At 32.4% G+C, this 12,478-nt stretch overlaps 2 protein-coding genes across 2 annotated transcripts; both read left to right on the forward strand.

Moving 5' to 3' along the window:
• Positions 1-198: 198 nt before the first annotated feature.
• LOC130968590 (14-3-3-like protein C) lies at positions 199-3,163 on the forward strand. The gene is made up of 7 exons (XM_057893941.1): positions 199-455; positions 658-964; positions 1,063-1,150; positions 2,034-2,143; positions 2,256-2,404; positions 2,591-2,648; positions 2,729-3,163. The coding sequence occupies exons 1-6, from the start codon at positions 380-382 to the stop codon at positions 2,638-2,640; spliced, it is 780 nt and encodes a 259-aa protein (XP_057749924.1). The 5' UTR covers positions 199-379; the 3' UTR covers positions 2,641-2,648; positions 2,729-3,163.
• A 5,132-nt stretch (positions 3,164-8,295) lies between these two features.
• Positions 8,296-8,941, forward strand: LOC130965202 (olee1-like protein). The gene has a single exon (XM_057889930.1). The coding sequence runs from the start codon at positions 8,305-8,307 to the stop codon at positions 8,812-8,814; it is 510 nt and encodes a 169-aa protein (XP_057745913.1). The 5' UTR covers positions 8,296-8,304; the 3' UTR covers positions 8,815-8,941.
• Positions 8,942-12,478: the final 3,537 nt, after the last annotated feature.

A 12,478-nucleotide genomic window follows, 5' to 3' on the forward strand; every position in this document is an offset into this window, starting at 1 on the left:
AATAAATAATAAGGTTTTTTTTTTTTGGGTTCGAATACCTTCCTATGTATGCGGCAAGTTATTAGTCCTGTTGCCAAAAAAAAAACATAAATTGCTTCTTCTTCCTCATATATTTTTTTTTTTTTTACTAACATTACGAAAACAATGTTGATTGAGCACACCCACTGACCCACTTACTAACCCACGACCGAAGCGTGCCAGTTTCTGCGTCCCGATTCCTCAACTAAAAAATATTCAAGAAAGGAAAAAAAAGGAAAAAGTGAAAAACTATTGCAACCTTTTTTTCTACATCTTGACCGATAGCTCAGAGAGAGAAAGAAAGTTTTAGTTCCAGAGCGAGAAAGAGAAGAGACACACAGAGAAAGGTAGCAGATCGTCCATGGCGTCGCCCACCAAGGAACGTGAAAACTTCGTCTACACCGCCAAACTCGCTGAACAAGCCGAGCGCTATGAAGGTCCCTTTTCTCAACTCCCTTTTTTTATTCTTTTCTCCGATTCGATGTTCTTTTCTGACTCGCTGATGATTTCTTCCGCAATCGCTCGCAATTTTCCTTGTTTATTGAGATTCCGTGGGAAATTGTACATAAGGTCTTCAATTTTCTCAAGATCCTCCAACAAAATATTTAAAAAAACGCAAATTTCTTGTTTTATGCATAGAAATGGTGGATGCAATGAAGAATGTAGCGAAGCTAAACGTGGAGTTGACGGTTGAGGAGCGAAACCTTCTGTCAGTCGGGTACAAGAATGTAGTTGGAGCTCGCAGGGCTTCATGGAGGATTCTCTCCTCCATTGAGCAGAAGGAAGAAACCAAAGGGAACGATGTTAGCGTTAAGCGGATCAAGGAGTATAGGAACAAAGTTGAATCTGAGTTGTCTAACATCTGTACTGATATCATGACTGTTATTGATGAACACCTTATCCCTTCTTGTTCTGGTGGTGAACCTAGTGTATTCTTCTATAAGATGTGAGAGCATTTTGTTGTCCCCTTTCATTCTCTCTGATGTCTTTCTTTTTGAGGAATTTGGAATTCATTGTTTTTGTGTCTTGTTATGTTATTTGCAGGAAGGGCGACTATTATCGGTATCTGGCTGAATTCAAGTCTGGAGATGAGAGAAAGGAGGCTGCTGATCAGTCCATGAAAGCATATCAGGTTTTCTTCTATTTATTTGTGTGCTTTGAAGCTTCTTGATGTTTCTTCCCTGCCATGCCTTGTGTAATTATTCCGTTCATTAAACCAGAGAAGGGAAAGTGTTTATGTGTTATGTCTTATCTTTCCTTATATCTTTGGAATGGCAAGAATTAGAATTCACGCAAGAATGAAATTCTTTTTCATGGTTCGGAACAAATAAAAATTAATCATTTTAATTCATTTTAGAATTCCAATTTTCATGTTTAGTCCAAATGGTTTTATCAAGGGTAAAATTGTAAAAGAAGATAATTCAACTCATTTAAAAGTCATTCCAAACTAAAAATTTGAATTCAATTCTACTGTTATATTAGAGGCAATCCAAACCATGGAATTGAGTTTCTGTTGAAATTAGCATATAGAGAAACTGATATGAAAACAGAGGAGGGAGAGTTTTCTTATTCATGCATTGAGTACAAGAACTAGAAGACTGTGAACCTTGTGAAGCTTATATACAAAGGCTATCAAGCTAGCTCCCTAAATGAATTATCCAACGTGTCACCCTCTAGTTACTTACTTCAACTTATTCCTGACTAACTAACTCAGCTGCATATTACAGTGACAGTTTCAAGTAGAAATGAATTCTTTCTTAATAGAATTATTTTCTCAATGTAAAAACTTTCCAATCACACTTGAGCAACATTTATCAGTAAAAAGGGAGAGACGGGAGCCAAGAGCACAGTGTGCTTACTCTTTGGGCATGACATTCGTTGTACATGTGTTTTGGTCACTGATCTATGATCAATTAACTTCTGCTAGTGTGGAATTTTAGCATGAGTAGGTCACCGTTTAACAATTTTTTTTCTACCATTGCATGTTAGTGTTGATAAATTTGTGAATATTGCAGGCGGCTTCTACTACTGCCGAAGCTGAGTTACCTCCAACGCATCCCATTAGATTGGGTTTGGCTTTGAACTTCTCTGTTTTCTATTATGAAATTTTGAACTCTCCTGAAAGGTATGCCAAATATTCCTTTTTTTTTCCTGATAGTATTACCCTTTCTTCTTGGTGTGCGATTGTCTGAGTCAATCTGTTTGACAATTTTAACATGGTACTCCTAATATTCCAGGGCCTGTCACCTTGCTAAGCAGGCATTTGATGTAGCAATTGCTGAGTTGGATACTCTAAGCGAAGAGTCTTACAAAGACAGCACACTAATTATGCAGCTTCTAAGGGACAACCTTACCTTGTGGACCTCTGACATCCCTGAAGATGGAGGTAATATTATTAATGGAAGCTTGGTCTGCAATGTAACTGAAACATATGAAATTCTTTAGCTATAGAATTCCTTCACATTTTTATTTGTCTGTTGTATTTTGTTTACTTCTTCTATCTGTGGTCGTTGTTATCCGGTTCCAATATCTCTGATTTCCCTGATCAATCAAGTTTGTCTATCTTCAACAGCTGATGAACAAAAGGTAGAGTCCGCACAAGCTGCCCAAGGGGAAGACTGAAGGCATAGGTAGGTTATGTAGCCTCTTAGCATATGGTATTTGGCGTTTACTTGTTTTACCCTAACAAAGTTATGTTTTGCTTTTGCAGTGAGGTGAAGCATGACATATTGAATAGGAGTTTGTGGTGTGCATAGGAGACGTTTGCAACTCTTGGTAGTGTACCATTACATTAGGATGTTGTAATAGAACATGAAGAGAAGCTTGCAACTCTTGGCAGGGTACCATTACATTAGGCTGTTGTGATAGAACATGAATTTGGTCTCTAGAAAATTTCAAACCATAGGTCTTTGATGACATTTCATTCTATGCATTTCTTTTCTGCTAGTTGGAGACTGCAGTTGAGATTGCAGGGTGTTTGGCTGTAATTTAGTTTATTGCTTCATTTTGACTTAACAACTTTCCAAAAGAATGCTGGCTTGCATTATTTCAAGTTTTCAACAATTTACAGTGAAGAACGCTGGTTTAAAGTTGTGCCAATAGTGAATACATGTTCGGAGATTTTTTAGGGATTTGACGTTTTGGATATTGGCTTTTGTGATTTGTATCGACGTTTATTATCATTTTATGACAATAAATAAATAAATAAAAAGTATTTTTAATCCTTTTGTTTTTCAGAAAGCAAGTAGTTATAAACTTTTTAACTAAAGACAAATGCCAAAAGGCATTAGAAAGAAAATCAATAGGTATAACAATTTAAATTTGTTTTAAAAGTGTTTAATTTGTATCAATTGTATTCCTTGGTAATTAAATATTCAAGAAATTTATGATAAATTAAGCTATAATATTTAGTGGGTATGTCTAAAACAAACACAGTAATTTGTGGGTATTAAATGTGTTACATTTATATTTCTTTAAATAAAAATTAAAAACTAATATAAAAAAAAAGCTTTAGACTCTAATAAATACAAGATATTTTAGTACATAAATAAATATTTTTTAAATGACAACATAATTTTTTATTTTTAAATAAATAAATATAAAACACATAAATACAAAAAAATAAGTAATTTTTATTTATTAAGATTAATTATTATGTAATAAAATTTTTATAATATTAAAAAATTATATTAAAATAATTTAAACTGTAATATAAAAATATAAAATAATTAAATTTTATTTTATGTTACTCGATAAATAATTAGATTATTATATTCAAAATTTATTAACTAATTATTTTTATTAAAAATATTATTACATAATCTAACGTTTTATCAAAATATTTGTAAAATTTTAAATATTCAGAATATTATTATATAATCACTTAATGAAAGAAACGCTTAATGCCAAGAGTTGCACATTGGTAGAAGGCCAAGAATTTTGTGTTTTGGATCAATTATGTTTGAGGTTATCTTTGTGAAATTGTTATTAAATTAATTTTTAAATTTTTTCAAAAATTAGGTATTATGAATATATTTTATATAAATTAAACGTTTATGCGATAAAATTAAAATAAAATAAAATTTTAAAATTTTAAAAAAGCTTTAAAAATAAAAATATACTTTACCTATAATAATAATTTAATTTTTATATAAAAATAATTATCTATTTAATTGAATGAACATATAAAATTTATTATAATTAATTGAATGAGGCTATAAAATTTATTATACTATTAGTATATTAAACAAAATTCTCAATCTTGTTTCTGTATTTCTCTATTGGACTTGGTATTTTCAGTCCTCTACTATTATAGAATTCTTTCCTTTAATGTTCAAAATAAAAAATTAAGGAAAAATGACATTTATAAATTATTTGTAAATCAATTTTATGTGTATCTTTTAAAGTTAAAAAGGTTATATAAATGTCTCAATTTATATATCTATGTAAATCAAATTCATGAAATTTAAATTATGTGTTTTCGTAGTAAATTAAGCGTATAAAATTTGAATTACTTAGTTGTTATCTCCACTACTAAATCGAATGAAGGAGATTCGATTTAACTCTTTCATAATAAATCGAATTGACTAGGACCAATTTACAATGAGCTGGATTGATTTAACACGCCCACAGTAAATCGAAGCCAATAGTTTCGATTTAATGGTATTCGTAAATCGACGCATATAGATTTGATTTATAACCAATAAGGTTCATACTAAATCGAATCAAATGGGATCGATTTAGTGTAAATGTGTCTATATATAAAATTCGAAATCAGTTTATTCAAATTATAAAACACACAACCCCTTCCATGAGACCTACCACCCAGCTCCCAAATCTTGAAAAGCAACCCCAAAAAATTCGAATTTGAACACATAAAGGACAATCAGAATCGTCTCTATCGGTTAGATGAGGTCGCGCATATTGTTAGTGCTGTCCATGAAAAGGTTAGTGAACAAAAATTTTTGTTTTGAACATAAATTAGTCATCCTAGTAATGTTAACATGGTTCGTATAGTAGTTGTTTAGAGTCGTTAATTAAGAATTAGAAAATTAATTTCTTTTTAATATAAGTGCTTGTTAGAAGTAATAAGCTATTAGCTCATGAGATTTTGAAAACTTGAAATGGTACCTAAAATGGTTAGTTAGGATTGTAGGCTATGTTAAATTTTTGAAATTATTAGTTTAATATTCAGCAAGATTTAGTTTAGGGTTAGAATTAAAAATATTTTTTTTTATATTTTTGATACATTAAAGGTAATTTTTTTAGAGTTGTGACGCACTTAAGCCATTTTAGCATTTTCTATTTTATGTGAATGTGTGAAACTATATGTTTTGGTTAATTTTTTTATTTTTGGAATTGGGTCATGAATTATTTAGTATTTTGTATTGGGTCTTATGAAAAATTTGTTGGGCATTATTGTAAACGATTTTTTAAAAATTAGAGCATGCAATGTTTAGCATTTTTAGAATTTTATGCATTGAACAATGTTTTGTTATAGTTATGATAAGGAATTTTCTATCAATATCAATTCTATCGATGTATCACCATCATGAGAAGGCAACACGGTATGCCATTGGATAATAGAATCGTTCCGTACTTGCAGATGACCAGTTTATAACATCTTGCAAGACTGAACGAGACTTGATTTCAATTGGACAAGCCATTGGTGAGCGCATTTGTAGAGAGATGGTGTCTGAAGATGCATACTTTCTACATGCTATTCGGGGAGTGTACGGTCACGCTGCAGGATGTAGCGTACTAGTTAGGGCTCTCAATCAACGGTCAGTATGTCAGCGGATGCCTCACGAACATTGAATGACATATCAAGGGTGGCCGCCCAACGTGAGTATGGTTTGAGGAGCTGTTGGGTATTTTGCCTCCTACGAACTGCATCGACAAGTTCACAGTGAAGTTCACTTGGATGCAGGTGTCTTTGCGGGATCCATATCATCATCATCATCATACAGTGCATCCTCAACTCCATATGGTACTCTACCCTTTCCGAAAATCGGGACCATAATAGGAGTACCACGCGTCGCAATCACAACCTCCCCCAGGAGTCCAGTCTCACAAACTCCTGCGTCACCACTGCGATTTAGATTAGCTGCAAAGGACCGAGATGCAACTAAAACTGCCCAGGAACAATCACCGACATAGTTGATGAGGCACCAACAGGCATGGAACTAGAGAAGGATGGATGTTCTGAAGATTGAGGATTCCGGTTCGAACCTCCAGAACTACATACCACATCCACAAGCTTTGCCATCAGCTCTGGAGTCCTCACCTCAGAAACTGCCGACGACAATGGAACAGAACTTGCAAATATTTGTTATTGCGTATGACGAATGAATCGTACTTCACATCATCGCACAATACGAAAATCAAAATTCTATAGAATAACTTCTCCACCCATTTCACGCCATGCTGCCCCAGTCTCTGAAGTATAGTATTCTGAAACTCAGTGAAACTCGTCAAAAGTTTGAGGAAAAACTCATCAGGTCCTTATTAGTAAATTTAATTCGTAATCTCGTTTTCTTCTTGATCGACCCTCTATAATGTAAAAGAACTAAAAAACTCTCATCACTAGCCATTGTGAATCTCACTATGGTGAAAATTTCACGTTCAACTCCTATTTATATACGTTATGCATGTATTAAATCAAATTATCTTCTTTTGATTTATATATATAGTAGAATTCATAATAAATTAAAATTAATGGAGTCGATTTACTATTAGCCACTACCAGCTATAAATCGAATTCAATGAATTCGATTTACTAAGAAAGTTAAATCGTTACTTTTTTATTCGATTTAATAATGTAACTAATAAATCAATATCCATTGATTTGATTTACTATTATTAGCCCTGATTCGAATTCAATTAATTCGATTTATCCATAAATACAAAAATAAAATAATTTGAATATTATAAATTTAATTTATTACCTAAGTCTGTAATTCGAATTCATTAAATTCAATTTACTTAGAAATGTAAACAAAAACAACTAAATAACGTTTTTGAGTTTGAAAAATTCAAATAACTTTTAACTTGGTTTGATTTATTGAGATGATTTACCAAAAATTAAAACAATGATAATAATAACAATAATAATTAGAAATGGTCAAAATGAGATGTATAACCTTAGCTACGTGTTCGCATTATTACTTATTTCATTGCCTCTTCATTCACTTTAAAATTATTTTTATTTAATAGAATTTTTAAATAAAAATAATTCTATTCAAAAGATTTATCTATAACTTATATAAATATCTATTTTAAAATTTATTTATTTTATAAGAAAAAAATAATTTCGAATAGAATACTAAATTGGTGTCTAAAAATAATAATTTTTTAAATTTATTTTTTATTTTTAATTGAAAAATATGTATCTCTTTGGATTCCAAAATGAAAATTTTATTTTTTTTGGGATCACTAATTTAGTACTCCATTGAAAATTTTTTTTATTTGTTATAAAATAAATAGATTCTAAAATAAATATTTACGAGTTATAAGAAAAAAATTATTTAATAGAATTATGTTTATTTAAAAATGTTATTAAAAACAAATAATTCTAAAATTCTACCCATAAAACAACATAGAATTGAAATATATTTTTTTTATAGAAATTTTTTTCTATTACTATTAAAATAAAATAAATAAATAATCATTAAAAAAAACTATTAAACATAAATATAAAATATTTTAAATATTCTATTAATTTTGTTATTAATTATATAAATCCAATCACTTGTGCCCAATAAATCAATCTGGCCGTGCGCAACTGCGCATGCACATCGCATATTTGTTTAGCTTCATGCTGAACTTTTTCTCTCCAAACATTATTGGGAAAAAAATCATTATAATAAATCATTTTTTAAAAAATAAATAAAAATGCTAAATTAAATTATTATAATATTTTTATTATATGATAAAATATGTGAATCCTGGATATATGCTCAAAATGATATATATTGTACCTTATATATTCTTCTTAAATAATGATGATGTCATTGATAAGTAACACATGAATGATGGAATACAAACTGAAATCTAAAAGTAGGTAGGAGGAGCGGTTATTGAGGTGAGAATAATAGAAAGAGAAGGATCGGAGGCAAAACCGGGTCAAAAAAGAATTCCCACCACAAGAAAATAACAAACCTTAAGCATTAGTGAGGTATAAAAGGGGGTCCTGTGGCATTTGCAAATCATCCCACCCTCAATCACTAAAGCAACAAATAAGAAAGAGTAAGAGCAGTAATAAAACCAAAAACAAAGAAGAGAAAAATGGCCAAGTCCACCATCATGGTCATTGCAGCTCTCTGCCTTATGTCCGTTGTTGGTTCGGCCTATGGCTATGACAAATTCTTTGTTGAAGGCAAAGTTTACTGCGACACCTGCCGCATCCAGTTCTTGAGCCGCGTGAGCGAGTTCTTGCCAGGCGCCACCGTGAGACTGGAGTGCAAGGTAGCTGCAAACGAGACCATCACATACGTGAAGGACGTGATGACAGATGCCGCAGGAAAATACTCGATTGAGGTTGAGGGAGATCACGAGGAAGAGTTGTGCGAGGTTTTCTTGATTGACAGCCCAAGACAGGATTGCAATGAGATCAAGAGTGAGGTTGCTAACTTGGAAACTGCCTCAAGGGTTTCCCTTACCCACAAGAACGGCATTGTCTCCGCCGTCCGCGAAGCCAATCCTCTTGGTTTCTTGAAGGCTGTTCCTCTCGCTGAATGCCCTCAGATCTTCAAGGAGCTTGGCCTCAACGCCAATGGCACCGCCAGCGACTCTTAATTAAGACCCACAACTCTCTTTCTTTGTAATAATAAAGTTGATCATTCTTCGAATCCCTTTCCAATTCTAATTCTCTAGCTAGCTGTTTCATTATCTCTATCATGTAATCTGCTGATTTCAGCTTGCAATGCAATGAAAAGGATTCTCAATCGTTTCAACTAAATATCCGTGTTATGCATGTGTTTCTTACTCTCTTAACTCTTCTCTCTATCTAGTTCTGTTTTCGAGTTCTTTGTTTGGTTGCGTAATTCATCGACTTTTTTTTTTTTTGTAATAGAAAATGTTTGATAAACAATAACTATTTTGAACAACATAAACAATTACCAATCAAATAAAAATATATTATATTTTAATTTAATGTTATTAATTTAAATTTATTTTTTTAATTCTATTAATTCATATTATTCACACATTGTTTAAAAATGTTGTTGGTTTTAATTATATTCTGAAATTCGTAACAATTGTTTCGGTGGTCAGATTATAATCATCTCTTAAAATACGATTTATCTAACTTTTCATCAATTATTGTAATTTATATAATTGAGCTTTTTAACTTAGAAAAGTATAGTACGACAGTTTAAGAAACTAAAATGGTATTTATTTGAGGGTCTTTGCTGTTACGATCAGAAAACCTAGGTGGATGACCATTTTCCCACAAGGCTCAAAGTTTTGAAGAAGAATCTTATTTAATTATAATAATTAATTATATCTACTATATTGATATACTAATTCTAGTGAATATTACTATTTGAATTATTTAATTATATTTCCATATTTTATATTTGTTACTTCTTCCTTATTTATTTAGTTATTTTACAACACGTTATCAGCACGAAGCTCTAGCGAAGTTTTAGGAAGACTTCAGGTAACAAATTTTTATTATGTCGAAACTCTTTCTTCTTGAATATAATACTCTTGATATATTTGAAAATAATTATTTATCATGGATATAGATATTGAAATCCATCTTGATTCAATGGATCTTGAAGATACCATTGAGACTGAAAAATAATATATCCCAGAAGGATAAAGAGAAAGCCATATTTTTCTTTTGTCGTCATCTTGAAGTATGATTGAAAAATGAATATCCCACATTAAAAGATCTTGCAGATCTGTGGAAAGACCTTAAAAAAAAAAGGTACAATCATCAAACAACGGTGATACTTCCTCAAGTCCGATATGTTAGAAAAAAAATTTTCGATCTTCCATGCCACTCGAATGTGCTCCTGCAGCAGCAGTATCGAGAAAAAGAATTTAAAAATATTCTGAGTTAATTTCTTGCTTACTGAACGCAACAATGAGTTATTTTTGAGAAATCATAAAGCGCGCCCAGCTGGTGCCGCCCCATTTCCTGAAGCAAATGCGGCAAATTATAACCCCAGAAGAGGTAAATGGCAAGGCTATGGTAGCAAGAAAAATTATGAAAGGAAAATAAATTATGTTCATAAAGGATCTCACCAGAAGTGGGATAAAGAAAGAAATAATGGGTAAAGTAAATCAATTGAGGATAAATGTTTCCGTTGTGGTGGAAAGGGCCATTGGTCACGTACCTGTCGTACCCCAAGGCACCTAATTGATCTTGATCAAGTATCTTTGAAAAGGGATGACAAAGGAAAGGAAACAATTTTTGTTTCAAATAATGAAAATTTCACCACTCATTATGATGTATCTAATTTCTTTAAGGATTCTGAAAGAAATATTGATTATTTGATCAATGATGGAATAGTTTGATATATGTATGTGTTAGTTAAGTATCCATGTGAATAATTTTACTGTGCATGTACTTCTACTCATTTTATTATCATTTGTCTTTGAAGAAAAATGGTAAGGACATATCCTGAAGATATTTGCCTTGCGGATAGTGCAAGTTCGCACACTATTCTTAAAAGTGATATATATTTTACCCATCTTGTGCCAAAAGAGGAATATGTTAATACTATTATTGGCTCAAGCAATGTGATAGAAGGCTCCGGAAGAGCTATAATTTTGTTTCCTGGAGGAACAAAATTTATAATAAATAATGCACTATTATCTACCAAGTCTCTGAGGAACTTGTTGAGTTTCAAAGATATTCGCCGAAATGGATATCATGTTGAGACGATGAATGAAGGAAATCATGAGTATTTATGTATCACAACTCATGATTCAAATAAGAAAGTTATATTAGAAAAATTACCCTCACTTTCATCTGGGCTGTATTATACCAAGATTAGTGCAATTGAATCACATGCCATTGTAAACCAGAAGTTTACTAGTCCAAATGAGTTCATAACTTGGCACGACCGATTGGGTCATCCAGGAACAACCATGATGAGGAGAATTATTGAAAACTCTCATGGACATTCACTAAAGAACCAGAAGATTCTTAAAACTAGTAAATTTTGTTGTGCTGCATGTTCTCAGGGAAAGTTAATTTTAAAGCCATCACCAGTAAAGATTGGATTTGAGTCCCCTGAATTCCTAGAAAGGATTCAAGGTGATATATGTGGACCTAGTCATCCACCATGTGGATCTTTTAGATATTTTATGGTCCTAATAGACGCATCTTCGAGATGGTCACATGTGTGCTTATTATCTTCTCGCAACCTGGCGTTTGCGAGATTATTGGCTTAAATTATTCGATTAAAAGCACAATTTCCAGAAAATCCAATTAAAGCAATTCGTCTTGATAATGCTGGTGAATTTACTTCCCAAGCTTTTGATGCTTATTGTATGGCTAATGGAATAAGTGTTGAACATCCAGTAGCTTATGTTCACACACAAAATGGGTTAGCAGAATCACTTATTAAGCGCCTCCAATTAATTGCTAGACCCTTGCTTATGAGAACAAATCTCCCAACCTCAGTTTGGGGGCATGCTATTTTACATGCCGCAGCACTTATTCGTTTGAGGCCAACGAGTTATCATCAATTCTCTCCTATGCAATTAGCTTTTGGCCAGCAGCCAAATGTTTCCCATTTAAGAATATTTGGGTGTGCAATATATGTTCCCATTGCACCACCTAATCGCACCAAAATGGGACCCCAAAGAAAATTGGGAATATATGTTGGATATGATTCTCCCTCTATAGTGAGGTATCTTGAGATACAAACTGGAGATGTATTTAAAGCTAGGTTTGCGGATTGTCATTTTGATGAATCAAAATTTCCAACATTAGGGGGAGAGAATAAGCTTCCTGAAAAGGAACTTAATTGGAATGCATCATCGTTGATGCATTTAGATCCTCGATCAGGGCAATGTGAACTAGAAGTTCAAAAGATTATACATTTGCAAAGAATAGCAAATGAATTGCCTGATGCATTTTCCGATACAAAGAGGATAACCAAATCTTATATACCAGCGAAAAATGCCTCAATTCGAATTGACGTCCCAGTAGGACAAGTAGCCACTGAAGCAAATTCACGCCAGAAGCGTGGCAGGGCGGAAAATGCCCCAATTCGAATTGATGTCCCAGTAGGACAAATAGCCACAGAAGCAAATACACGCCAGAAGCGTGGCAGGCCTGTCGGTTCCAAAGATAAAAATTCTCGAAAGAGAAAAGAGGTAAATACGATTCCTGTTGAAAAAGACATAGTAAAGACACCTGCAGTTGTCCAAAATTCTGATATAACGCCAGAAGACGTTCAGGTACCTGAAAATTGTGAAAATGATGAGATCTCAATAA

The sequence above is a fragment of the Arachis stenosperma genome, chromosome 3 (assembly GCF_014773155.1).
Source record: "Arachis stenosperma cultivar V10309 chromosome 3, arast.V10309.gnm1.PFL2, whole genome shotgun sequence".
Taxonomy (NCBI): Eukaryota; Viridiplantae; Streptophyta; class Magnoliopsida; order Fabales; family Fabaceae; genus Arachis; species Arachis stenosperma.

What these genes read in the sequence shown, in the direction of transcription:
- LOC130968590 (XM_057893941.1), top strand. Translation starts at nt 380, where the DNA reads ATGGCGTCGCCCACCAAGGAACGTGAAAACTTCGTCTACACCGCCAAA. An exon ending in ACAAGCCGAGCGCTATGAAG is followed by an intron (nt 456 to 657) that starts GTCCCTTTTCTC and finishes TTTTATGCATAG; the next exon opens with AAATGGTGGATGCAATGAAG. An exon ending in AGTGTATTCTTCTATAAGAT is followed by an intron (nt 965 to 1,062) that starts GTGAGAGCATTT and finishes TGTTATTTGCAG; the next exon opens with GAAGGGCGACTATTATCGGT.
- LOC130965202 (XM_057889930.1), top strand. Translation starts at nt 8,305, where the DNA reads ATGGCCAAGTCCACCATCATGGTCATTGCAGCTCTCTGCCTTATGTCC.